At 54.2% G+C, this 25,796-nt stretch overlaps 3 protein-coding genes across 14 annotated transcripts; 2 read left to right on the top strand and 1 right to left on the bottom strand.

Moving 5' to 3' along the window:
* Positions 1 to 671: 671 nt before the first annotated feature.
* On the bottom strand, positions 672 to 10,783 carry POP7 (POP7 homolog, ribonuclease P/MRP subunit). Of its 3 annotated transcripts, none has more exons than XM_057749014.1 (2): positions 10,465 to 10,783; positions 672 to 1,352 (listed from the first exon to the last, which is right to left on the bottom strand). In XM_057749014.1, exon 2 carries the CDS (start codon positions 1,340 to 1,342, stop codon positions 920 to 922), a length of 423 nt encoding a protein of 140 aa, XP_057604997.1. In that variant the 5' UTR covers positions 1,343 to 1,352; positions 10,465 to 10,783; the 3' UTR covers positions 672 to 919. The 3 variants fall into 3 exon arrangements, with proteins under 3 accessions (XP_057604997.1, XP_057604998.1, XP_057604996.1); XM_057749015.1 differs by lacking the exon at positions 10,465 to 10,783 and adding an exon at positions 2,134 to 2,226; XM_057749013.1 differs by lacking the exon at positions 10,465 to 10,783 and adding an exon at positions 1,601 to 1,808.
* On the top strand, positions 10,538 to 11,586 carry LOC130860993 (uncharacterized). The gene is made up of 2 exons (XM_057749502.1): positions 10,538 to 10,659; positions 10,908 to 11,586. Exons 1-2 carry the CDS (start codon positions 10,538 to 10,540, stop codon positions 11,584 to 11,586), a joined length of 801 nt encoding a protein of 266 aa, XP_057605485.1.
* Positions 10,681 to 25,796, top strand: GIGYF1 (GRB10 interacting GYF protein 1). Of its 10 annotated transcripts, XM_057749006.1 has the most exons (29): positions 10,684 to 11,029; positions 14,300 to 14,433; positions 15,369 to 15,612; positions 16,352 to 16,507; positions 16,588 to 16,648; positions 16,764 to 16,874; positions 16,968 to 17,097; positions 17,198 to 17,293; positions 17,438 to 17,549; positions 17,662 to 17,770; positions 18,108 to 18,148; positions 18,368 to 18,538; positions 18,738 to 18,991; positions 19,121 to 19,229; positions 19,650 to 19,787; positions 19,994 to 20,094; positions 20,305 to 20,476; positions 20,595 to 20,761; positions 20,878 to 20,978; positions 21,062 to 21,181; positions 21,322 to 21,422; positions 21,571 to 21,653; positions 21,742 to 21,888; positions 21,964 to 22,191; positions 22,436 to 22,620; positions 22,710 to 22,870; positions 22,956 to 23,119; positions 23,204 to 23,333; positions 23,423 to 25,796. In XM_057749006.1, exons 6-29 carry the CDS (start codon positions 16,840 to 16,842, stop codon positions 23,473 to 23,475), a joined length of 3,108 nt encoding a protein of 1,035 aa, XP_057604989.1. In that variant the 5' UTR covers positions 10,684 to 11,029; positions 14,300 to 14,433; positions 15,369 to 15,612; positions 16,352 to 16,507; positions 16,588 to 16,648; positions 16,764 to 16,839; the 3' UTR covers positions 23,476 to 25,796. The 10 variants fall into 10 exon arrangements, with proteins under 10 accessions (XP_057604992.1, XP_057604991.1, XP_057604989.1 ...); XM_057749009.1 differs by lacking the exon at positions 16,588 to 16,648 and having other exon boundaries at positions 10,681 to 11,029; positions 16,686 to 16,874; positions 20,893 to 20,978; XM_057749008.1 differs by lacking the exon at positions 16,588 to 16,648 and having other exon boundaries at positions 10,681 to 11,029; positions 16,686 to 16,874; positions 22,439 to 22,620.

Raw genomic sequence — 25,796 nt, 5'->3', positions numbered from 1 at the left:
GTAAACTGATTTCAAGACCCACATATGGGTCACCACCCACTCTGATAAAGACTGCTTTAGAGGACTTGTATGATAAACACAGAAAATCAGATCCTCCTACAAACATACAAACAAAAAAGCACTTGTGAACTGTGTGCCCAGTAATTCAAAGGGAAGGCTTTGAAGGGTCGGAAGCCACAAGGGTCTGAAGGGCTCTGGACCATAGCTGTTTAGAACAATTTGGGCCCCACAGGACCAGGAATCAAATGAAGCAGCAGTGTCTCAGTCCCTACCACAGGCTGATACAAAGGAGACCCCCATCTTTGTTCGCTCTCTTCATCCTTTAACCCTCACCCTTCCTGTGCCTGGGAATCACCAGCAGAGAACCCGATGCTTTCCTAGCATACAGCTACACCCCAGCCAAACTCCAGCAGGCGAGAGTGTATACTTTATCCACCCTGCCTTCTTCCGTGAGGATAAAATATTTTAAAGTGAACACTGGAATTGTCAGGCTTCTGCATCGTACTAAAGTTTGTTTTATGTTTCAGTGTCCATAGTACAATTTATGCTCGTTCTGTGATGGCAGAAAACACTGGGGTTCCCCTCCTGTATCTAAATCCTTGTAAAGTTCTTTCCTACTCTCCTTTCCAGAATTTACACAGGGGAGAGGCAGTGCAGTGGGGTGGCCGGGCACCAAAACAACTTGATACTTTTTATTGTATAGGACAATGGTTACAGACCACAAAGATTCCGGAAGACCCACTGCTTGGGCAAAACAAAAGACAATTTTCGCCCTCTCAATTCACAGTCCTCTGGGCTGCAAGGGGACAGGCTTTTTCCTACATGGCTCTGGTCCATGACAGTACTCAGTACAAGAAGAGCCACATCTGAGCTTAGCTGTATCTGGGTGGGTGGGTAAGATGGGTCAGCCTCAGCTCAATCACTTGGGTGTGACCCTGAAGACGCGGATGTGGATGGCTGAGTTGTTACGAATCCGGGTCAGCGGCTCCCGTGTATCAGTCTCTGGTTCCAGCTCATCGACAAGCTCCACGGTGGAGGTATTGGCAGCCACCTGCAGGGACCCAAAGCTGCCAGCCTGCAGCTGTAGAGCAATGTTGATGGCGCGGTTGATGGCCAGGCCCAAGCCGTGGATGTAGATCTCACTGCATGTGTTCTGACCCCGCGCCCCTCCATCCAGCAGTTTCTGGCAGCGGGCCAGCTGGGCCTTAAAGTCAGTCTTCATGTTGACATAAATGTCATTGGGCCTCCGGGGCAGGCGGTGGGGAAGCCGCTTCCGCAGGGTGTACTCCACCGGGTCCAGCTCAGCCTCGACGGCCCCGCGGGGCTCTCGGTTTTCGGCCATGCTGTGTGTCCTGGCACGGGAAAGGGACCAGATCAGCCGGGGTGACAAGCGACCAACACTTCCTTTCCTACCCCGCTTCCTGCCCAAAGGGTGCAGCCGGGAGGGGCGCACTCGACGCCCCTCTTCCTTCCACTCAGTTCCCTCCCACTTACCTCAAGCTCCGACACCTCCCGCACCCCTAATCCTTATTCATTCATCACATCGCCCCCAACCTCAAGGCCCTCCACCGCCCCCTATCCCCAGCTCTTCCGCGCCTACTCTCTCCGGTCCACAGTGCTCTCCAGGCGCACGCGGCCCGCTCCCCCGCCAGGGCACTCAAGCGTTGCGCCGACCGGCCGGAATAGAGGGCGCTGCCCGCGACCGGCAGGCCCTAAGAAGAAAAGAGAAGGAAAGCGGCGCGCCACCGAGATGCCAGAACGCTAGACGCCGCCGCCGCCTGGCTCCTGCGAAGGGTGCCGAGTGCGCACGCGCGCCCGTCCCACTCGGCCGCGCCTGCCAGATCCTCGAATAGCCTTCGCGGCCTCCGTTCTCTCCGCCCCTTTCCTGAGGGCTCGCAAAACCGCGCGATGGGTTTGAGTAACGCGAGGCTTCGGGCGGGGGTGATGGGCTCTACCACGGGCACGGCGGGGCGCGGAGGCAGGGGGCGTGTACCAAGTCGGAGCCGGGGAGGATCTGAGAAGCGTCAGCTTTCCCGGGCCAACCCAAACCCCCATTCGCGGAGGGATCTCGAAGAGAAGGGAAGTGAGGAGGCTATGGCAGGGCCGTGGAGAACTTGGGGGTAAGGGTCTTACAAAGACAGCAGGGAGGGCGGCGAGTTCCGTGAAACGTGACCGCTAAGGGGTCTGAAGTCAAGTCTGGACTCTCGCGTCCATCGGAGTTCCTCAGGGCAGAGGAGGCGTGGCAGTTGGCAGAACTGACCTCCCGCCCAGGGTTCCTGTTGCCCCAAGACCGTAGCGGTAACTGGTGGCGAGGCCCGCCCCTAGGCGGGGGACAGCTCCCCGGGACTCCTCTGCAGTTCATGGGGGCGCGTCCTTCTTCCCTGCCGCTGGCAGAGCTGACCCCCCAGGCCAGCCCCTGGGGACGCGAGCTGGGAGCCGTAGGCCCAGCCTCCACAGCTCCCCGGGCCCCCTAACCCACTCGCACCCCTCAACCAGCCCCACCCCCACCAGCTCTTCGGTCACTGCCCGCCACCCGGGAGCAGGGACGTGCGCCACCTGGCGGGAAGGGCAGGGCAGCACCTGGGGGTTGGTGCCTCCCCAAGGCCAGTGGGAAGGGGTTCTCTGCCCAGGTTGGTTTAGCTTCTGGAGAGTTCCATCTGAAAATGAATTAGACCTGCGCTGGGGACATCGACTACCCTCTGCTTGAGTTTCCTCATCATTCAAATGGGGATGAGAATTCCTGTCTTGCTACTGAGTTGAGAAATCCAATGCAACCTTATGAACTGTAAGCCTACACATGAGTTGGCTTTTTTTTAATTAAAAAAATATATATTTATTTATTTGGCTGCACCGGGTCTTAGTTGTGGCATGTGGGATCTAGTTTCCTGACCAGGGATTGAACCCGGGTCCCCTGCATTGGGAGTGTGGAGTCTTAAGCACTAGACCACCAGGGAATTCCGAGTTGGCTTTTTTTTTTAACTGGAAAACATTGGTTTTTATTTGGTGACTGGTTGAAATTTACAAACACTAGTTTAGAAATTAGTACCATATTTTCTTGTAGAGAATAAAATTTTATCAGTGACATTGATTTGGTAGTCCTCTTAAAGTAGGTGGTATTAGAATAATTTACAACTTGGGAAACACATGTTTAATGTTGAACTTATAACGGGGATACACTGAAGCATCTGGAACTTTACAACTAGCATTATTTTATGCAGATGAAAGCATGAAGAGTAGAAATCCCAGATTTTATTCTTAATAAGAATCGATATATGTTTATACACTGGCGTGTGTGTGTGTGTGTGTGTGTGTGTGTGTGTGTGTGTGTGTCTCCTGACTAATGGCTCTTTTTTCCTTCCAAACAATAGACAAAACATGATCAAACGCTTATGAAGCAAAATACCACGGCATACAATCTCAGATTTTGTTTGTATTGGGCCTAATGGAGTTGCTTCAACGGTGCCTGAAGGATTTTCCGTCTCTAAATTATGCCACCACTCACTCTGATTTTCTACTGTTACCACCCAATAATCTATTGTCATGCCCAGCTTTCTAAAATTCCAAGCAAAAGGCTACAATGAGTCTGAAATGCGACATCAGATTTAACTTTAGGACTGATGTTAAATAAACCTGAGAGTAAATATTAAGTGAGGAAGTACTCTTACCTTCAAACTCCAGGTTTTAGGATCTGTGCCCTTTAATTTCATTCCATCAATTTCTGAAACACGAATTTGTTTTATAACACTATAACATTACATTTTAATCAAGCCTCAAGACGCATTGTGTCTTTAGCTTGTGCTTTAGAAACGTAACAAATAATATGAGGTGGCTCCTGAGGGATCTGCATGGTGTAATAGGACAAGCGGTTCTATCTGTAGTGGGAGATGAGGACACAACTGACATTTAGATTTTCACGTGGTTTCCCCTAAAGAACGTCACGCTGTGAAGAGCAGCAGAGCTGCCAAACTGAAAGGCAGGGAAGTCAGTGCAAGCACACAGTCCATAAACGCGAATTTGGGGAAGCGAAGAAAAACGAAGGACAGTTGAGGCAGACACATCTCCTGTGAGAAGTGAGAAACGGGAGACCTGAGGCTGATACATTCAATCCCATTCTCTACCGAGTCTGCCTCTGAGATGCTCTGATTTCAGACCTTGTGCAAGCGGCATGTGGGGGAGTCAGGGGAGTTCATATCCGTGAATAAGGAGTCAGGGAGAACAGGGAAGGGAGACGGGCGGACGGTCCCCACAGAAGTCCCGAGTGCTCACGATGCAGTGGACTACTGAGATCTGATGTCATCGCACGCAAGTCAGGGTAGCCCGCAGTGGCTTATGAGGTATCATCTGGGTGACCCTAGGGCACGTGTCCCCGTTCCCATGTACCTTCAAACAGAAACTGCCCCTACCCCCACCACTCATTACTACTCCCCTCTACCTCTGTGAAGTCCCATATTATCTCCTCCCTTAGAGAAGAGCACCTGAAGGTCCCTATTCACAGGGAAAGGTGTTGGCCCACAGCGGGTCACAGATCAGCTGAGTTGGCATTTTTATGCCCCACCCCCACCCCCAGATTGCTCTCTAGCTGCCTCCGGTAGAGTCTGACCCCATTTGACTGGATGTTGGAAAGAGGCCAGGCTCCTGAGAACTTCTCTCCCAGCACCATTTAAATCCTGTGGTTCTCCTTTTTAGCTTCAGATTCTTACAGGTTTGGGAGGGTATTTGGGCGTGAAGAGGAAATGCTGGCTACAACCCTATTCTACCTCAGAAGTGACATCTGAACTGAGTTTTGATGGACAAACGGGTTCTTCAGGGAATCAAGGAATATTCTGGAAACACTGAATAGTATTTTTAAAAGAATGCAAGCATAATCTAAGCTTCCACCTCAAGGAACTAGAAAAAGTAAAGCCAAAGGGAGAAGACGGGAGGAAATAATAAAGAGCAAATATCAATGAAACAACACAGAAAAACGATAAAGAAACTCAAACCAGAAGCTGGTTTTTTGAAAAGATCAATGAAATTGATAAACCTCTAGCAAGACTGACAAAAAAGAGAACAAGAGAAAGAAGACTCAAATTATGATTGCCATAAATGAAAGAGGGGGTAGCACTAAAGATCCCTCATACATTAAAGTGCACTTAGAGAATAATACAATCAACTCTACCTATATAAATTCCACAACTTAGATAAAAGGGACCAACTCCTGGAAAACCACAAACTATCAAACTAACCCAAGATGAAATAGATCATCTGAATAGTTCTATAACTGTTAAGGTAATTAAATTCATAATTCAAAAAAAAAAAAAACCTTTAGAAAAAGAAATACCTAGGCCCATGTGGTTTTACTGGTGAATTCTAACCCCCCCCCCCAAAAAAAAGGAAATAACAAATTCTACACAATCTCTTCCATAAAACAGAAACGGAAGGTACATTTCCTAATCAATTTTATGAGGCCAAAACCAGACAAAGATAATACTAAAGAAGAAAAGCTACAGACGATACCTCTCATGAACGACACAAAAACCTTTCACAAAATGTTAGCAAACTGAATCCAGCAGTATATAAAAAGAATATATACCACAACCAAGTAGAAGTAGAGTTTATTCCAAAGATGCAGGACTGGTTCAGTATAAGAAAACCAACCAGTATTATCTACCATATTAACAAGCTAAAGAAAAAAACACATATGATCATGTCAATTGGTGCAGAAAAACCACTTAACATAAATTAGAACCCATTTGATAAGCGCTCTTAGCAAAAAAACAATGGAAGGAACTTCCTCAACCTGGTAAAGAGCATCTACAAAAAAACTACAGCTACCATCATACTTAATGGTGTAAGACTAGACACCTTTCTCTTAAAATCAAGAACAAGGCAAGGATGTCTTCTCTCATCACTCTCATTGTTGGAAGTCCCAGCCAATGCAATAGCGCAAAGAAAAGACTGTAAAGGAAGAAAGAAAAACTCTCTGTTTGCAAATGACATGATTGTATATACATAAAAAGTTCCAAGGAATCCTCAAAAAACAAGTTTATTAGCAAGTTTGCAGTATACAAGATTAACATACAAAAATCAATTGTATTTCTATATATTGGCAATAAACAATTGGAAACCAAAATTTAAAATCATTTACAGGACTTCCTAGGTGGTGCAGTGGGTGGGAGTCTGCCTGCCAATGCAGGGGGCATGGGTTCGCTCCCTGCCCCAGGAAGATGCCGCAGAATGGCTAGGCCCGTGCGCCACAACTATTGAGCCTGTGCTCTAGAGCCTGTGAGCCACAACTATTGAGCCCATGTGCCACAACTACTGAAGCCCACGCGCCTGGAGCCCGTGCTCTGCAACAAGAGAGGCCACTGCAGTGAGAGGCCCACGCACCACAAGGAAGAGTGGCTCCCGCTAGAGAAAGCCTGTGTGCAGCCACGAAGACCCAACACAGCCAATAAAATTAAAAAAATAAAAAATCATTTACAATCACTCCAGAGAGAGAGGGTAAGGAGGAGGAGGAAGGGAGGGAGAGGGGAAAATATTTAGGTATAAGTCTAACAAAACGTACAAACTCTGTATGCTAAAAACTACAAAATGCTAGTCAAAGAAATCAAAGAAGATCTAAATTAATGGAGAGATATACCATGTGCACGTTTTGGAAGATTCAACATACTAAAGATATCAATTCTCTCCAAATTTAATGTAATTCCTATGAAAATCCCAGCAAGAAGTTTTGTAGATGTAGATAAGTTTATTGTAAAACTTATATGGCAAGGCAAGAGAAATTAAAGCAATTTTGACAAACAAAAAGTTGGAATCACACTACCTGATTTTAAGACTTACTGTGTAAACACAATATCAAGACAGTGTGGTATCTGCCAAGGGACAGACAACAAAAATCAACAGAACAGAACAGAGAACCCAGAAATAGACTCACACAAGTACAGCCAGCTGATTTTTTGACAAAGGTGCAAAAGCAGCTGAATGGGGAAAGAAGCAGTCTTTTCAGCAAGTGGTGCTAAAACAATAAATAAATAGGCAAAGAACTGAGCTTCAGCCCTATGCAAAAAATTCACAAAAAATGGATGGTAGATCTAAACATAAAATGCAAAATTATAAAATGTTTAGAAGAAATATAGGAAAAAATTCATGACATAAGGTCAGATAAAGAGTTCTTACATACAACTCCAAAGGCAGAATCCATTAAAGAAAAAAAATTGATAAATTGTACTTCATCAAAATTAAAAACTTTGGTACTTCCCTGGTGGCACAGTGGTTAAGAATTGGCCTGCCAATACAGGGGACACAGGTTTGATCTCTGGTCCGGGAAGACCCACATGCCAAGGAGCAACTAAGCCCATGTACCACAACTACTGAGCCTGCACACCTAAGAGCCCCGGCTCTCCAACAAGAGAAGCCACCACAATGAGAAGCCCACGCACCACAAAGAAGAGTAGCCCCTGCTCGCTGCAACTAGAGAAAGCCCATGTACAGCAACAAAGATCCAACTCAGCCAAAACTAACTAAATAAATAATAAATCTTAAAAAAAAAAACCAAAACACATGATGATATGCCACTACCCAACTATTAGAATGTGTAAAATAAAAAATGTTGACAATACTAAGTGTTTAGGAGAATGCAGAGAAATTGGATCTCTCATACACTACTTGTGAAAATGTTCAATGGTCCAGCCACTCTAGAAAATAGTTTGGCAGTTTCTTCTAAAACTAAACACACCCACTCACCATATGACCCAGGCTCATGGGAATTTACAAACTCATACACAAATGTCCATAGCAATTTTATTTGCAATAGTCCCAGACGGGAAACAACCCATGTGTCTTTCAATGGGTGACTGTTAAACAGTGTGGTACATCCATACCAAGGAATACTACTCAGCAATCAAAGTTGGATGAAGGAGACCCATTAGGCTGCTGGAAGACTAGATACATTCTAGAACAGCTCATAGTTTACTGTGGAAGGCAAACAAGATGAGCAAGACAGTGTGACCACTGCTCAGCAGGTAGCAGGTACAGGGTTCAGTGGACCCTTAAGGAGGTACAGCCAATATGACCTTGGGGGATGCAAGGTTTTCCAAAGGAAGCAATGGCTAAGGTGAGGCAGGAATGTCTAGCAGTTGGGCTCAGATCCTGTGCAATCCCTCCTGTTACAATGGAGAGATCTGGAAGGCCTGAGCCCTGGGAGATAGGGACGGTAGAAGGAACCAGCCAAGGACTCAGAAGGAGCAGCTGGTGAGGTAGGAGGAAAATCAAGGGAGTATGGTGATCCGGAGGCCAGGTGAAGAAAGCATTTCTTGGAGGAGGTAGCAACTGGCTGTGTCATATGCTGCTGATAGGCCACATAAGAGAACAGATTTAGCAATGTGGTGATTTTGCATTGGTGACTTGATGAAGCATTTAAACTTGTTCGACCAAAGAACTCAGTTCATGGCAGAAAGTAATTCTGAACTCAGTAAGTTAACTGTAAGCCCATTTTGTCTGATAATTAACAATAAGCCCAGTTTATGAGCTATCACTCCATTACAGGCTATGTGTCTTTTCATGATGTCTAAAACATTTTCCAAACTTTGACATACAGATAAATATAAACGTTTGCAATTTAGATAGGTGAAGCCAGGCATTGTGATACACTGATTTGACACTAAGATGGTTCTTACCATTTTGCATTTCACCCAAGGCAAACACCGCAGGGTAATTAGCCATTAGGAAAAAAGGCAGAGTTTGCCTGTTTAGTCTTACTTGAGACTTCCCTTTCATCTCGATTAATCATCTAACTACATCTCTTAGTTTAGTTCAAAAGCTTCCAAATTTAAAACAACACAGACCAAGGCATTTCACAGCACAGTACCTGAATAAACAAAAATGTCTTAGGTCCAGGTGATTTCTTCATTCAAAATTTTTTCTTTAATTTTGTATGGGAGATTCCAATTTGTTTCTTATTTCGTTTCTCAAAGAGGGTGCTTATACAATTCAATTTCCACAGTGTCATCATTGGCAGAAGCATTCCCACTTTATGGCTGGGGGAGATTACTTGGCCAGGATCACAAGCCGGTATACAGGGAACCTGGGGTGATCCATCAATCACAAAGCATCTAGTAGGTAGGTAGGTACTACTCTCCAATCAAAATCATGATAGCATTTAAAGCCCTCAACTTAAGTTTCACTTCACTTCTCATCCAACTATCAATCCAGGTCCTCTTCTCCCATCAGCTAGGATTGTCACTATTCTAAAGTTGATGCCCTCTTTTCTTAAATCTACCCCAATCCTGCTCTTCCTTCCTGCTCAGCACAGGCCACCACTGTCCCCGACTGCTTCCACTTCACAGGGATCCCCCCCTTTTTACCCCTGTACCATTTCTCCACCATAATTTACAATCTCACATTTGCTAATAAATAATTAAAACATGCTAAGACCTTATTCAGAGGGTAGGACACAATCTAGAAAAGTTAAAAAAACAAAAAAGCAACATGGAGTAAGAAAAAACAGCTGTCATAAACTTGAGAACTTTATTCTAGATGAACTTGACCTGAGATTGGATTCTGTTGATACATTTTCATACAGTGTTAACAACCTGAATCTTGTGGACCCAGAAGGCCCTACTAGCTAACATTTCTGGAGTGCTTGCCCTGTGCCAAGCACTGTGTTAAGTGCTTTACCACGCAATACAGAGACTCAGAGATCAGTAAAGTTGTCCAAGGCCATAGTCAGTAATGGATGGAACCATCACACGAGCCCTCGCTTTAAACAATTTCATTTCCCAGCCTGAGAGCAAGCAGCTTCACTGACTACACTAAGGCAGGAATCCTGACTGCAAGAAAATCAAGGGAACCTAAAAAAGGAGACACGAAAACTACAACGGCATAGAAGCCTGGAGTGTGCTCGGTGCAAGAACAAAGGGCCTTCCTGGTGGCTCCGGAGGTCCACGCACCGTTTTGGCACAACACAGAGGACTCAGGTTCCAAGTCTGAATTTACCTTTCCCTGTCCTGAAGATTATATTGTTTTTGGTAACGGCTGTTTTAGGAATTTAGGAAGTAACTTCCAAAGAAAACAGTGAAAACACACACAAAAGTTTTTCATCCTAAGAAGTTCAGGGAATCGGAGAAGTCATTCTTGAAAACCTCCTTTTTAAACAAAGGCAGTGTCAATCTAATTCTCATTTGCATACTAGTTTCTCTTTTTCCGAAGCCTTCCACAGTCACCTATTTTAATTCTTTCAGCACTCCGGGAAAGGAGTGGAATGGGGGCCGGGGATGGGGCGGAGAAGAGCGACAATACCTTACTATAAAACAGAAACTGAGGCCCGACAGCGTGAACTCCTTCGCCCCCGAGGTCTAGGGCGCTAGTCGGTAGTGGAGCCGGATAGAAACTCCAGGCCTCACCAGCCAGTGCTGCCCGGGATTGTTTCTAAACCATTAGGTTCCTCGTTTATTTCATCTACCCCCGGATGTCTGAGGAACACACCTCTGGGTTGTAGGTGGCCTCCTTCAATCCAGGCGGGCTTCCCGTAGGAAGCCGACCGTCCGGGAGGTCGGCGATGCCGCTAGCGGCGGCCCTCCTCGCGATGGTCGCGCGTCACGTGCGGGGGGGCGGGGCAGCCGGGGAGCACCCCGGGGACACCCTCACCCCCCGCCCCCGGCCCGCAGCAGGCAGTGTCACGTGAGGAACCGGGCTCCCGCGTCACGTGCCGGGGGGGGGGTCCGGGGGCGGCGGGCGTCCGGGTTGCGCCCGCCCGGCACGCTGGGAGAGCGCCAGGTCGTGCGGGTCGGAGCGGGCCGGAGCCGCAGGGGGGGGTGGGGGGCGGTGGCGGCGGCGGCGGCAGCGGGGGCGGAGGGGGCGGCCCCGCGGCCCCGCGTCCGCGTCACGTGGTGCGAGGCGGGCAGCCATCTTGCTACAAACACAAACAGAGAGGAGCGGCCGCCGCGGGAGCGCCAGCGCCCCCTCCCCCGCCGCCGCCGCCGCCGCCCCCCGGCCCGCCGCGCGTCGCCAACGCCCCGGGACCGGAGCCTCGCGCCGCCCGCCCGCCGCGGTAAGCGCCCGGCGGCCCCGCGGACCCCGGCCCGCGGCCGGGCCCGGGCCAGGCCCGCCCCCGACGCCGAGGCGGCCGCGCCGAGCTTGCGAGAGCCAGAGCGGGAGCGCGGGCCGCCGGCACGGACCCTCCCCCGTCTCCTCCCGAGGCCGCCGCCCCCGACGTCCGGTGCGCCCGCCCTCCAGCCCTCCCCGCCGGACCCTCCCCCGGCGCAGGCCGGGCCCCCGCGCCGCCGCGCCGCCCCGAGGGAGGCCGGCTCCTTCCCGGGGGGCGGTCGCCCGCGCCCCCGCACCTGGCGCCCCCTCCCTGAAGGGCACGCCGTCCTCCCGGGCCGGCCCGCCTCCTTCCCACCCCGCTGTCCTAACGGTAGTCCTCCGGCCCCTCGGAAGCCCGGCCCAGGCCCCCCACCTCTCCCCACCCGCCTCCTCCGGCCGGGGGCCCGGGACCCTATTGCTCGGCTCTCTCCGGAGATTTCCATCAGCGCGCCTCCGGGTTCTTATGGGCCTGAGCTGGGCCCGGCGGATCTTAAAGTACAAGCTTTCCGTGACTTTGGCTAACGTGGAAGCCTCTCCTGTTAACCACAGCACCTCGACTGGGTGTTCGCCTAAATTTCTTTTCAGCGAGCGACATTAGTGCTTGGTCATTGGGGTCTCTTTCCTCCTGGTTGCTCGGCCGTGTGAAACACCTTAGTCTGTCTTGTCGTCAGGCTGGGCCCTTCCCAGCGCATGTCCCCTGATGCGGCAGCTCCCCAGTCACAGCCCTCACACTTTGCCCTCCGCCCCCCCAAGTTAACTTTAAAGAGACCCTCATCTCGCATGTCTTACCAAGTCATTACTAGAATTCCCCGTAAGCGTCTAGGTCTGGTCCATCGTAGGTCCGGGCCTGGCCCTGCGTGGTGATGCTCAACCAGTACTTGTTGGCCAGCTCTTTCCTTCACCCACCCCAGTCTCATTCCATTCTTGCTTCTCGTTGCTGCTTTTCCAAAGATCAGCCTTTCTGCTGCCCCTGAGAGCTGACACGGGGTTGCAGTTTAACCCCCCCACCCCCCCTTGGCTTTGCACGGAAACATCATGGGTAACAACAGGCTGGTCCCCTTAGCTTCTCACGGTGTGGGAGTTTGCTCTCTGGTCCTTCATCTGTACCGTTCCCTGTGCAGCCCCAGGTCACCCACCCTCACCCCAGCCTCAGTTGTATTTGCCAGGTGGCAGGTCTGGTATGTCACTGGGCAGGGTTGGAACAGAGCTGGGCTTTGTGTTGCTGCCATGGCAGGGACCAGGGACCTCAAGGGTCCCATGTGGTGATTACAGTCAAGTGAGTTCTGTTCTTAGACTCGTGGCCTGGCTTTCTCAGCCAGCGGATGTGTCAGTAATGTGTGTGGTTTGATGAATTGAAGGACCCCAGTTTGCCCTGGCTTATACATCTGTGGTTGGAGTTTGGGGTGGGGGGGGGTCCCACTTTAGAGAAGAGGTGTGTATGGGAAGGATTTTTTTTTAAGATTTTTTTTTTTTTGATGTGGAGCATTTTTTATGTTTATTGAATTTGTTACAGTATTGTTTCTGGGTTTTGGGGGGTTTTTTGTTTGTTTTGTTTTTTGGGTTTTTTTTTTTTTTTAACGTTTTGGTTTTTTTGGCTGCAAGGCATGGGGGATCTTAGCTCCCCAACCAGGCATCAACCATACCGCTTGCATTGGAAGGCGAAGTCTTAACCACTGGACTGTCAGGGAAATCTCTATGGGAAGGATTTTAAAAATTCTATTGAGAAATTAAAAATGGTTTAAAACTCACAAAGTGTGCTTGCGAGTTTGGGTGGTTCCTGCTGCACGTGTGCCCCTTTTCCAGTCTTGGGTAGGATGTCAGAGAGGTCGGGGTCTCCTATCAGCGCAGCTGCAGCCTCCCTTGTTTTCTCTGGCTGGAGCCCAAGACTGGGCAAGTGGGCAGAAGGGATCAAATGAGGTAAAGTGTGAAAGTGCTTTGAAAACTTAACTACTAGACATGCTGCGGGGCGTTGTCATGCTGGCTCAGAGGGCAGAGCTAGGATAACTGACCAGCCGGGAGGAACATGTGCTTGCACTTCTTTCCATCCTAAGAAAGGGCGGAGTCACCTCAAACAGGCTTGGGGCTGGGCAGTTGCTCAAATGTTGGGGAATTTGGGATTCTACTTCTGTTAATAGTGGTGCCTTCCTGTGCCAAGGCACATTGCTCTGGATTGGGGCTAATTTTAGGGGTGATGGAATGAGGAAATCGTGTTCTTAACTTAGCGTGTACTGGGGCTGCCTATTCTCTGGATCTTTTCCTTCTCCTATGAGTTCTGAACCCCAGAGAACAGGCTCCCCTCCTGTTCCCTCAAGCCTGTTGTGAGCACCCAGGACCACTGTGTGTGTCCTCTCCCTTGGACTCCGGCAGGGGGCAGTCTTTTAATAGCAATAAACCTGATGCCCGGGGAGTGAGGCTTGAGAAGGAGAAGGGGGGGATATGGATAGATGAGGCAGACAGATGCTGAGAGGTGGGGGCGAAGCACGACCCTCTTAGGTCAATAAGCCAGGGAGGGATGCTGTCTTCAGCCCCCGCCCGCCACCTCCTGCTCTTTCCTTCACTGGAAAGAGAGCCAAATGCTGGGCTTTGAAAGTTTGTGATAGACAGACTTAGGACAATTGTGTTTATTCTTTTCCTGAGGACTTCCCTCCTGGCAGGATTTCAGATTTCTCTCCTGAGACAGTGTAATTAGGGAATGATTTGCTTGCTCTTCAGAGGGAGGAATGAGCTGGAGTAAATTTGGTTTCTCTTGTCTTCCATTCCTGCCCATAAACAGACAATAGGCATGGTTACCCTCTGCCTACAGCATCCAGGAGGGTTTCTTAACTGTGCCACTCTTGATAATCTGGGTCCAGATAATTCCTTGTTGTCGGGGGTCATCTTGTACATCGTAGGCTGTTTAGCAGCATCCCTGGCCTCTGTTCATTAGATACTGGTAGCATTTCCCAGTCACACCTGCATAAAAATGTCCCTGATATTGCTGAATGTGTCCTGGGGTGCAGAGTTGCCCCCAGAGGAGAAGCGGTGGCTTTGAGGAAGCATGTGGGGGAGACGCACGCCTGTTTGGAGCTTGAAACCATGGGGCGTGTGTGCTGCTCACAGTCGAAGGAAGGGCCAGGCAGGCAGCCACTGGCTTCTAGGACCAGGCCCCCCCAGCTGGGCCCGCCCAGACACTTAACCTTGCTCACTGGCCACTCCTCTGCTTCCTCTCGCCTGATCACCTCTCTCTCCTCCGCAGTTTCCCTGCTTCTGACGCCGGAAGCCACTGCTTTTCCTCAGTTTGCTCCTTACAACCAGGACAGAAAGGTGACAGCCAAAGTGGAAAGCACCCGGTGGCCAGCTGCCCTTGCCACTCCCTGGACGGGTGGGAGGGTGAGTTGTCCCCTTTTCTGTCTCCTCGCCCCGCAGCAGCCTTCCATGCTCATGGGACTCTGTCCATTCCATCTGGGAGATGGGGCTCTTTTGGGGTGGCCTGGAAGAGGCTCAGAACAGCCTCTACTGAGTTTGTTTGAAGGAAGTGAAGTGTTTTTCTTGGCGTGGAGAAGACTTAGGTATGCGATAGCTATCCCCAAATGTCTTTTTTTTCCCCTAACCCTTTTTAAAATGGTCAAATATAACATATACCATTTTAGTCATCTTTAAGGATACAATTCTGCAGTGTTGAATACATTCATGTTGTTGTGCAGCCATCTACCTCATCCCCCAGAACTTTTTCATCTGCCCCATTTCAGTTGAAACTCTGTCCCCATTAAACGACAACTCCCCGGTCTCCTTGCCCCCCAGCCCTGGCACCCACTCTTCTGCTCTCTTCCTCCGAATTTGAGTCCCGTAGGAATCGCACGTGGGAGGAATCATGCAATATTTGTTCTTTTGAGACTGGCATGTTATACTTAGCTAATGTTTTCAAGATTCATTCATTGGCCAAATTACGTACAGGTTGTAGCACAGACAGAATTAACCGGACTCCGCTGTTCAGAGTCCTACTTGAGTGGGAGGCCTACTTCAACTTAGTGACAGGAAGAGCTTTTCAACAGGCTTGTCTTGTCTGATAGCTGTGTGTGCCAGGGCATGCTCCAGCTCCAGAAGCGGCCAGCCGAAGCTGTTGTGGAAGAGAGGCCTGTGCGGGGGGAGGTCCGCCCTGCTCTGGATGGTCTCAAAGCTGCATTTCACTCTGGGATGCTGGGATTCTGGGAGTGGGTCCTGTGTCTGTCATTGAGTTTGCTTGGTCTTCTGGCCTGCAGCTGTAGATGAGAGCTGCTTTCCCCTGGCCCCTCTGGTGGAAACCCTTCTTTCTCCTTCCTTCCCAGAGTCGTGGAGTCTTGGAGTTGATGGGAACTGTGGAGGTGCTCCGGTCTAGCCTCCGCCCCAGCCAGTGAGGGAAGCCCTTGCGTGGCTCCCTGAGACCCTGCCCTCCCGCCCTCTGCTCGGAACCGCCAGGGATGAGCCACCTCCTGAGAGCCTCCTCTGCTGTTCCTTAGAGGGCCAGGTCACTGCCGTCGCCACCACTGTTCCCATCAGCCTCTGTAACTCTGACGTCGTTTTTGCTTTATGGTGAGGAGCCTTCTTCCTAACTTCTATCACAGTAACATCGTTCTCTTCTCAGCTCTTTGTACTTATGATTGGGCTCTTCCTGGGATCACCTAGGAAAAGGGCCTTGGCGTTGATTCCTGTTTGGTAAATGAGCCTTAGGCATGCTGGCTGGACTTGCCTGCCTGCAGCCATCAGTGTGTGCCCACCTCTGGCTCTGGAATAGCCCCCCTGTTCCTTTTGTGTCGGGTCTCTCCCCGGACTGAGTCTCTGGATTCTAGCTGCCAAGCAGCCAGACCTGATTGCTTTCAGGGGAGAGGTAATTTTGCTCCCAGATAAATTTCTAATCCTGTTAATAATTGGCCTTTTCTATCTCTAGAACATTTGTGACTCCAGTGAGTTTTTCGCGTGTTTTGTGTGTGTTTTATCTTTGTCCTAAACATCCACGTGTACCTCAGCCACCCCTTTACTGAGTGCTGGGCCACTTGACGAGAGTGCTGAGCTGTAGGGAGGTGCCTGGCGTTCTCTGCCACACCTCTAGTGCCTCAGCCGAGCTCTGCTGAGTGAACTCGTTGCTTGAGAGGCCTGATGAGTGGCGGGCAGAGATGAGGAGGAGCAGGGGCTGTGGTCCCCTGTGCTCCATAACCAGCAGCCTCCAGGCAGCTGTGGGCCTTCCTGTTATGCAAGACAGGAGGGCTGGAGGCAGGGCAGTCTGCCTGACCATTAATTTAACCCCACTTTTTTGTCTTCGCCCCTCGTTAAGGATCTTTCCCAGATGTGAAGGTCCTTTCCTGGGCACTGCTCTGGTCAGATCAACACCCAGTTGCCTGGGGACCCTGGTTCACTCCAGCACAGGCCCTTGCCTGGAGAGAGCCTGGCCCCTGCCCTGTCTGCTCCCCTGGGCAAGGCTGCTTGCTAGGTGAGTCTGGGCCAGAGGGAGGGCATCCCCCTGCAGAAGCTGGAAGAGGCTCTAGCTGCCTGTTTCCTCCCCTCCCCCAGGCCTTCCCCCAGCGTGACTCTTTGGTTAACTCATGGTGTGAGTGGCAGGTGGCTGGCTTAGGTGAGTCCTTAAAGCAACTGTTACTGTGCCCACCTAGGTGGGGACCCAGTCCTCATCCTCTCAGGCTCTCCAGGCGTGCTGTCTCCAAGGCCCAGTGTCCCCCACGCCTCCACAGGTGTTTGGAGAGTGAACACCAGGTACCCCCTCCCCTGCTCATCCCCTCCGACCTCTGGGACACACCCAGCACCACAATGGCAGCAGAGACCCTCAACTTTGGGCCTGAGTGGTGAGTCAGATGTGCTTTGGGTGGTGTGGAGAAGCCGGGAAGAACAGGGCTGCCCAGATTCCTGTCTTTCTCCTTCTCGTGTCCTTTCTCCAGGCTGCGGGCCCTTTCAAGTGGTGGCAGTGTGGCCTCCCCACCCCCGTCCCCCGCCATGCCCAAGTACAAGCTGGCCGACTATCGCTATGGGCGAGAGGAGATGCTGGCCCTCTATGTCAAGGAGAGCAAGGTGGGGGTGGGCGGGGGTGGGGTGTGGCCCAGTTTCCCGCTTGGCCTTGGCCAGTGGAGAGGGTCCAGGAACATGTAGTGCCTCTTGCCCCAACTGACAGGTCCCCGATGAGCTGCAAGATAAGGAGTTTGCCGCGGTGCTGCAGGAGGAGCCGCTGCAGCCCCTGGCGCTGGAGCCTGTGACCGAGGAGGAGCAGGTGGGGCCCTGCCGGCAGGGCGCTGGGTCTCCACCTTGGAGGGGGCTGGAATTGGAAAGGCGTGTGGTGGAGGTTGTGGTTGTGGACGGGGTGGGGGTGGTCGGGTGCCCGGGTCCTCACTCCCACCCCTGGCTCCCTCCTCAGAGAAACTTCTCCCTGTCAGTGAACAGTGTGGCTGTGCTGAGGCTGATGGGGAAAGGGGCCGGTCCCCCCCTAGGTGGCGCCTCCCGTGGCAGGGGCAGCACTCGGAGCCGAGGTAGAGGGGGTGACGGCGTGTTCTGGGGCTGGCGGCGGTGGGACTCAGGGGTCTTGAGGACTCGGAGAGGTGATGCGGCATGTTTCCCAGGCACACCTCGTTCCTTCTCCAGGCCGCGGCCGTGGTGACAGTTGCTTTTACCAAAGAAGCATTGAAGAAGGCGATGGGGCCTTTGGCCGAAACCCCCGGGAGATCCAGCGTAGCCAAAGTTGGGATGACAGGTGCAGGCTGGGAGAAGGTGGCACAAAGGCAGAGCAGAGGGGCCGGGTCAGGGCCCAGGGCCCCCTGGAGGGAGGCTTAGGTCTTTGTCATCACAGGGCAGCAGGAGACCTGCCAGATGAGCCCTGGTCAGAGAGCTCTCCCCATGCTCTCCGACCCACCGTGGCCCTGAACCCTTTTCCTTCTGATTCTCTGGACGGGCCCTGGGGCTCCCTTCCAAGCCCAGTCCCCTCCCCACTCCCGCCCCCACCTCTCTTAGGGCAGAACAGACAAGGTGAGCAGAGACCCTGCAGGTCGGGGAGGGAACTGTCCTCTGACCCACACCTTTCCCTCCCGCAGAGGCGAGAGGCGGTTTGAGAAGTCGGCCAGGAGGGATGGAGGTATGGAGAGTGGCGAGGCTGGTGGCCAGGCCCCTGAAGGTCATTAAGAGGTGGGGGAGGACTGAAATGGGTGACCCCGGTTGGGAGATGTTTCCTGGGGGAGGTGGTGGGGGCAGGAGGGCCCAGAGCTGGGCTCCTCTTTCCCGGCAAGGTATATAGTAGGAGTCTTGCAGGGACCGTGGCCGCTGTCCGCTGACTGTGTCTTCCCCTGCCCCCAAGCACGATCCGGGTTTGATGAGGGAGGGGCTGGCCCAAGGAAGGAGCATGCCCGCTCAGATAGCGAGAACTGGCGTTCTCTCCGAGAGGAGCAAGAGGAAGAGGAAGAGGGCAGCTGGAGAGTTGGGGCAGGACCCCGGCGAGATGGCGACCGCTGGCGCTCCGCCAGCCCTGGTGAGCTTGGGGCCAGGTGGGCGTGGGGGTGGGCACCTGCAGCCAGGCAGAGGGAGCAGAGAGCGCTGAAGTGGGGCAGGTGGGAGAGCAGTCCCGGCACTGCCAGTTATTCCGGACGGGGGGTCCTGGTGGGCAGCAGAAGAGTGGAGACTGGCTTGACTGGGATACCGATTCTCCTTCTCCGACTTTTCCTGCCCAGATGGCGGCCCCCGTTCTGCTGGCTGGCGGGAACATGGGGACCGGCGTCGCAAGTTTGACTTTGATGTGCGAGGGGATCGAGGAGGGTGTGGTGAAGAGGAGGGGCGGGGTGGGGGAGGCAGCGCTCACCTCCGGAGGTGCCGAGGGCCTGACGGCTTTGACGACGACAAGGATGGGCTCCCGGAGTGGTGCCTGGACGATGAGGATGAAGAAATGGGCACCTTCGATGCCTCCGGGGCCTTCTTGCCTCTCAAGGTATCTGTGAGGAGGCGAGGGGGAGATTCTTCTTAGAGGTTGGTGGGAACCTGCCCTGAGGGGGTCCTCTTACTCCACCCTTTTATCCTATACCACTCACCTCCCTGTCGTATCCCTTAACCTGTGCAGAAGGGCCCCAAGGAGCCCATTCCTGAGGAGCAGGAGCTCGACTTCCAGGGTCTGGAGGAAGAGGAGGAAGAGCCTTCTGAAGGGCTGGACGAGGAGGGGCCTGAGGCGGGTAAGCCTGCGCACTGGGGTAAGGAGGACGCCTGCTGGGTCCGCAAGCAGTGCAGAGAACGGCCCGTGCTGACACCATGTGGGAGGCCGGGTCTCAGATAAAAATCAAAGCAGAATCAAAATGACCTTTGAAGATCCGTCGAGGAATCTGTTAAACACGGTATTAAATCAGTGGTATTGTGTGTACAGTCCTGGACAGCAAGGGGGTGCGTGTTCATTACGGTAGGGGCGAAAGAGGAAGTGTGCAAAGTGGAGTTTGCGGTGTCAGTTCACTGAACCTTAGTTGTATTGACCAAAGATACGTGGGTGGACTCAATATCCGGAGGCCCTTCTGGCCACAAATGGCGGGTTTGTGCTAAGTCATTTTTAAGGTTTTCTAGCGCTTTGGTTTTGAATTCCGGTAATTACCCTTCCCTTTCAGGTGGGAAGGAACAGACCCCACTGCCTCCTCAGGAGGAGAAGTCCAGCTCCCCGTCCCCACTGCCTACCTTGGGCCCACTCTGGGGAGCTAACGGGGAAGGCGATGATGCTGTGGAAAAGGACCTGCCGGCAGCTGAAGGTAGCCCGCAAGCAGGGCTGCCCTTTCCCTGGAGCCTGGGCCTGATGGGGAGAATGGTCTCCTTCCCTGTGGGAAGGAGGTGCAAGGGGTGTTTGTGGGGGTGCCACAGTTAGAGCCCACTTTTCTGAAATAAAGGTGGTAGAAGGGAGACTGTCTCGCCCCCTTCTCTCAGTTCCTCCATCCCACCTTCCCTTTGCTCTTTGTAGGAGACGATATGAGGGGAATGCAGCTGAGTCCTGGGGTGGGCTCACCCCCTGGCCCACCTGGAGATCTGGAAGATGATGAAGGCTTGAAACACCTGCAGCAGGTGTGGGGGGGCCTGAGAAGGCGCTGGGGACCCTCCCCTCTGGGGGAGAGTCTTTGTTCCATCTGTCCTTGTCCTGGTTCCAGGCTTTTCCCCATCTGTCCTGCTGTGTTCAGGACCTGATCTCTTGACCCCACCCCACCTTAGCCCCAGCCCCATCTGATGTTGCTGGGATTGGCTGGCTGAGCCTTCCCTCTCTCCCTGGGCTCCCAGGAGGCAGAGAAGCTCGTGGCCTCCCTGCAGGACAGCTCCCTGGAGGAGGAGCAGTTCACAGCCGCCATCCAGGCCCAGGGCCTGCGCCACTCTGCCGCTGCCACTGCCCTCCCCCTCAGCCACGGCGCAGCCCGGAAGTGGTTCTACAAGGACCCACAGGGGGAGATCCAAGGTGACCATGGGGAGCGGAGCGTGCAGCGGGGGCTGCTGGGGCGCGGGGATAGCACTGTTCTCATTGAGGGCTCCTCTGGCGCACCTTGCTGACCACAGCCCCCCTTCCCTTGGCCCAGGCCCTTTCACGACACAGGAGATGGCGGAGTGGTTCCAGGCGGGCTACTTCTCCATGGCCCTGCTTGTGAAGCGGGGCTGTGACGAGGGCTTCCAGCCGTTGGGTGAGGTGATCAAGATGTGGGGTCGTGTGCCCTTTGCCCCTGGGCCCTCACCACCCCCACTGCTGGTGAGTGTACCCGCCTTTGCAGAGCAGGGACAGGAGGCGGGAGTCTGGCGGGTGGCAGCGGGTGGTGCCGGGGAGGACAAGGTCAAAGCCGCAGGAACGCTCTGGCCCTCACTCAGGGAAACTTGGACCAGGAGCGGCTGAAGAAGCAGCAGGAGCTGGCGGCGGCCGCCTTGTACCAGCAGCTGCAGCACCAGCAGTTTCTTCAGCTGGTCAGCAGGTATGGGGAGCCAGCAGGGCTTGTCTGTAGGGCCCGCACCGCCCCGTGGCCAGCCCGCCTCATGCCTGCCCGCTTCTCGGCAGCCGCCAGCTCCCGCAGTGTGCGCTCCGGGAGAAGGCAGCTCTGGGGGACCTGCCGCCGCCGCCGCCGCAGCAGCAGCTCACTGCATTCCTGCAGCAGCTCCAAGCTCTCAAACCCCCCAGGTGTGTGGGATGCGCTATCCTCGCTCTGCCTTCCCGTGGCTGCGTGCAAGCACGCGTGTGTGCATGACAGCCCTCAGGACGTAGGGGGTGCAGGCCGGAGGTGGCGCTAGGGTGCTGAGCCTCGGTGCTTTGCTCCTCAGGGGTGGGGACCAGAACTTGCTCCCGACGATGACCCGCTCCTTGTCAGTGCCAGACTCGGGCCCCCTCTGGGACATACATACCTCAGCCTCATCACAGTCAGGTGTGTGGCCAGCCCGTTCCCTGCCCGGCCTGTCCTGAGTCCTGAAGTCCCCTTCCCGTCTCCAGTGGTCCCAGGTGGGTGGGGAACTGGGAACTGACGGCCGCCAGAGCACCTTCCCGCAGCTGCCTTTGCCCCCCATCCCCCACAGGCGGTGAGGCCAGTCTTTGGGACATACCAGTTAACTCTTCGACTCAGGGTCCAATTCTAGAACAACTCCAGCTGCAGCATAAAGTGAGTGGGCGTCTGGGGCTGGCGTCCTGGGGTGTCAGGGGCCGGGCCACGGCGGGGAAGGCCTGATGTCTGATCTTGACTGCCCCAGTTCCAGGAGCGCAGAGAAGTGGAGCTCAGGGCGAAGCGGGAGGAGGAGGAGCGCAAGCGCCGGGAGGAGAAGCGCCGCCAGCAGCAGCAGCAGCAGGAGGAGCAGAAGCGGCGGCAGGAGGAAGAGGAGCTTTTTCGGCGCAAGCAGGTGGGGCCCCAGTTGAGTCCGCGTCCTGCCCGGGCGCTGCGGGGCCCGGCGGCCCTCACCGCGTCTCTGCTTCAGGTGCGGCAGCAGGAGCTCCTGCTGAAGCTGCTCCAGCAGCAGCAGGCGGTGGCCGCCGTCCCCGTGCCCCCTGCGCCCAGTTCCCCGCCGCCGCTGTGGGCCGGCCTGGCCAAGCAGGGCCTGTCCATGAAGACGCTGCTGGAGCTGCAGCTGGAGGGCGAGCGGCAGATGCATAAGCAGCCCCCACCTCGGGAGCCGTCGCGGGCTCAGGCCCCCAACCACCGCGTGGTGAGCAGGCTGGGCCCGGCGCCCTGCTGGCTGGCACCTTGGGGCCCTCGGGAACCCCTTCCGGTCAACTCCCAGGGTGACCCGGGGTAGGGGGCACACTGGTCCCTGTTCGACTCTGGAGGCTCTCTCTCCTGTGAAGCCCCCACCTCACCCCCGCCCTTGCCACCTGAACAAACCTTCCCGCTCAGCATTCTTGAGTGTGTGTGTTTCTGTTTGGGCCACCCTGACTTCCTGCCATCTGTAGCAGCTCGGGGGCCTGGGCACTGCCCCCCTGAACCAGTGGGTATCTGAGGCCGGGCCGCTGTGGGGCGGGCCCGACAAGAGTGGGGGCAGCGGCGGCCTGGGACTGTGGGAGGACACCCTCAAGAGCAGCGGGAGCCTGGCCCGCAGCCTGGGCCTGAAGAACAGCCGCAGCAGCCCCTCTCTCAGGTGGGTGCCGGGGCCGGCAGGGGTGAGGGTGGAAGGATGCGGGACTCCTGAGCTGACGTCTTGTCTCTGATTCACCCCGGCCCTCTCAGCGACTCGTACAGCCACCTGTCAGGTCGGCCTGTGCGCAAAAAGACAGAGGAGGAAGAGAAGCTGCTGAAGCTGCTGCAGGGCATCCCCCGGCCCCAGGATGGCTTCACGCAGTGGTGCGAGCAGATGCTGCACACGCTGAGCACGGCGGGCAGCCTGGATGGTACAGGCGGCGCTCCCCGGGAGGCCGGGCCGGGGCTTCCAGACTCGCGTCAGGTGGGCCCTGACTGCCCCATCCTGCCCCGCAGTGCCTATGGCTGTAGCGATCCTCAAGGAGGTGGAATCCCCTTACGATGTCCACGACTATATCCGTTCCTGCCTGGGGGACACGCTGGAAGCCAAAGAATTTGCCAAACAATTCCTGGAGCGGAGGGCCAAGCAGAAAGCCAGCCAGCAGCGGCAGCAGCAGCAGGTGAGGTTTCACAGAGCTCTGGCTGGAGAGGGTGAGGGCACCCAGTACTCCCCTGACCCCCGCTCCCTCTCTGCTGCCTCACAGGAGGCTTGGCTGAGCAGCAGCTCCCTGCAGACAGCCTTTCAGACCAACCACAGCACCAAACTCGGCCCTGGGGAGGGCAGCAAGGCCAAGAGGCGGGCACTCATGCTGCACTCGGACCCCAGCATCTTGGGTGAGTTTGGAGCGGGGAGGAGGCTCCTTCCTCAGCACTGGGCAGGAGCCTGGGCGGGCAAGCTCAAACCCAGCTTCCCCCGGCTTCAGGGTACTCCCTGCACGGACCTTCTGGTGAGATCGAGAGCGTGGATGACTACTGACCAGCCCGTCCCACCAGCGCCCTGGGCTGTAGGCCAGGAGCAGCAGCAGCGGCTTGGACCCCTGGGTCTCCAGCCTGCAGGCTCCCCACGAGGAGCATAGGAGGAAGCAGGGGCAGGGTCCCCAGCACTTGTTACAAACCACACGATGCACCTTAACTCACCCACCACGAGGCACTTTACAGAATGGGGGGAAGGGTTTTTTTGTTTTGTTTTGTTTTTAATTTTAAACAACATTGAAGAAAACATTAGGAGAGAAAAAAAAATTTTGTTAAAACCTAGACTCTAAGTAAGCACTCCCTTTCCCTTTTGGGGATAGTGGGAGTGACAATGGAAGATCCACAGAGGTTTTTGTTTTGTTTTTGTTTTTTTTTTTTTAAGAAAAAAGAAAAACAACAAAAAAAAAATGGTTAGGAGACGGAAAGAAAAAACACACTGTTATTTTGGGGCAGTGGGGACACAGGCCCCACGGACCTGTCCTGCCTGGCCCCCGAGGCTGCACTTACCCTCCCTGCCCCACAAGGTGGGCCACTGGGGTAACTGGAAGCTGGGCTGCCAGCAGTTTGCACAGCGAGGCCCCCTCAGCCCCGCCGGCCGGACCCGCTGTGAACGGCTCCCTTGTTGCTGTGACTGTGGCAGAGGTGTCTGGGGTGGGGGCCAAAGTAGCCCCTTGGCTTTGCTGCTTTGGGGGAAAGTTGCACAAATGGGCCAGGCTGCCTCAGCGCCCCAGGATGCCACCCTGCGCCGGCTGACGGGGTGGATGGGAGAGGGCCAGCGGTGCCAACCTCATCTGGCTGTCAGGCCGGCAGAACTTCCACTCTGGCCCTGGTGAGGGGCTTCCCCCTCCGCTGCCATTCTGGGGGCCTGCCCGGGTGTGACGCTGAAAGCCCCAGCTCCCTGCCTTGCCACATGAATGTATTTTCTGGGCCACGAGCCCCTGCTGTGCCCCCTGCCTCAATCCTGAGCGAGGTGGGGGCGGAGCAGTTCCTCCGGAGCTGGAGAGAGAGGCACCACTTAATGACTGTTTTTTCTCCTGTGAAGGGGGTAGAGGAGGGGCCGGGGAGGCCACGGGAGTGGGCCACTTGGGGCTCCAGGTTGCAGTGCGGGGCTGTTAGAAGGGAGCCCCCACCTGCAGCCAGCTGTGTGGGACATGGACCACCCAGCTCTGCCCTGAACCCTCCATTGACCAAATGGGAGAGGAGCAAGTGGCCTCTCCCCTTCCTGCTCCCCTGATGTTTTTAAATGTTGGGTAGGGTGTCAAGAATGGGAGTGTCTGTCTCTCCTGGGTCAGGGGTAGGCTGCCCTTCACCAACTTCTTATTCCCAATCACCTACCTGGGTTTGTCTCCATTGTGGGGGTTTTTTTTGTTTGTTTTTTTTTTTTAAGTTTGTTGTATCTTTTGCGTTTCTCATCTAACTTCTCCCGTGGACCTCATTGCTCAGAGCGCAGTATTAGGGCAAGATTCTGCCACTGCCTCCCCTCCATGAATGTATTTACCCTTCCTGCCCTGGGGAAATGGGGAGTGGCCCCAGTTTTCTTTCCCCGTCTATCCCCAGAGAGACGACTTTTATTTCCTTTTTCTTTTTTTTTTTCTTTTCTTTTCTTTTTTTTTTTTTTTTTTGCACCAAAGTGGCAACTGGGTCAGTGTTTGGGGGATAAAGCTGGCCTCGGGGGTGGAGGGGCCTCCTCCACCTGCTTCTCCCTGGTTTCAACAGTGTTAGCGTCCGTGAAAAGACAATATTCTCTCTAAAGCAATAAGGGGGTGATGGGCCAGGGGGAAATGTCTTGCTGCTGCTGGCCCCCCAGCTCCCCCTTTCCTCGAGCCAGTATTTGGCGGCATTAGAGGTGTGGGGGGAGCACTGTTGTGACTGAATGTAACTGCCCCCACCCCTGCCACAGCCAATGCAGGGGGAGGGGGGATGACACTCTTCCCTGTCTCTTCCTTACCCTCCCCCCCCCCAAGCTAAAGAGACTTTGAATTTAGGGGGCCCTTGAGCCTGGAGAGGCCTTAACCCTGTGAGGAAGTGTAGGGGGAGCCCTCTCCCACCCCCATCCCCTTCTGAGAGTGGTCAATGTTTACAAGCCCCTGAGCCCCCCAGCCCAGGGACTCAGCCTCCCTGCTGTCCTTTCCCAGCCCGTCTTCCTGGGCCCCGGCTGCTCTCCCGCCCTTCCTGGGGTTAGGGTGGGTGCAGGGGTCATTGTGTATCCTTGTCTGCCTTCTCCCCCACCCTGTGTGATGCCCTTCTCTTCTACCTGCCTCTGTAAATACTTCCCTCCCCCCCCCAATAAAACTTGGTGTGTGTTCTCCCCTTCTGCCTCTTGAG

Source organism: Hippopotamus amphibius, chromosome 9 (assembly GCF_030028045.1).
Source record: "Hippopotamus amphibius kiboko isolate mHipAmp2 chromosome 9, mHipAmp2.hap2, whole genome shotgun sequence".
In the NCBI taxonomy this organism is placed as follows: Eukaryota; Metazoa; Chordata; class Mammalia; order Artiodactyla; family Hippopotamidae; genus Hippopotamus; species Hippopotamus amphibius.
The sequence above is the reverse complement of the archived record's forward strand: the minus strand, read 5'-3'. Positions and strand labels throughout refer to the sequence as shown.

Excerpts from the sequence above, each read along its gene's own strand:
- POP7 (XM_057749014.1), bottom strand. The coding sequence starts at position 1,342 with ATGGCCGAAAACCGAGAGCCCCGCGGGGCCGTCGAGGCTGAGCTGGAC.
- LOC130860993 (XM_057749502.1), top strand. The coding sequence starts at position 10,538 with ATGCCGCTAGCGGCGGCCCTCCTCGCGATGGTCGCGCGTCACGTGCGG. Across the intron at positions 10,660-10,907 it reads CCCGCAGCAGGCAGTGTCAC|AGAGGAGCGGCCGCCGCGGG; the intron begins GTGAGGAACCGG and ends AAACACAAACAG.
- GIGYF1 (XM_057749007.1), top strand. The coding sequence starts at position 16,840 with ATGGCAGCAGAGACCCTCAACTTTGGGCCTGAGTG. Across the intron at positions 21,423-21,570 it reads CTCAGCCTCATCACAGTCAG|GCGGTGAGGCCAGTCTTTGG; the intron begins GTGTGTGGCCAG and ends CATCCCCCACAG. Across the intron at positions 22,192-22,435 it reads AGGCCCCCAACCACCGCGTG|CAGCTCGGGGGCCTGGGCAC; the intron begins GTGAGCAGGCTG and ends TGCCATCTGTAG.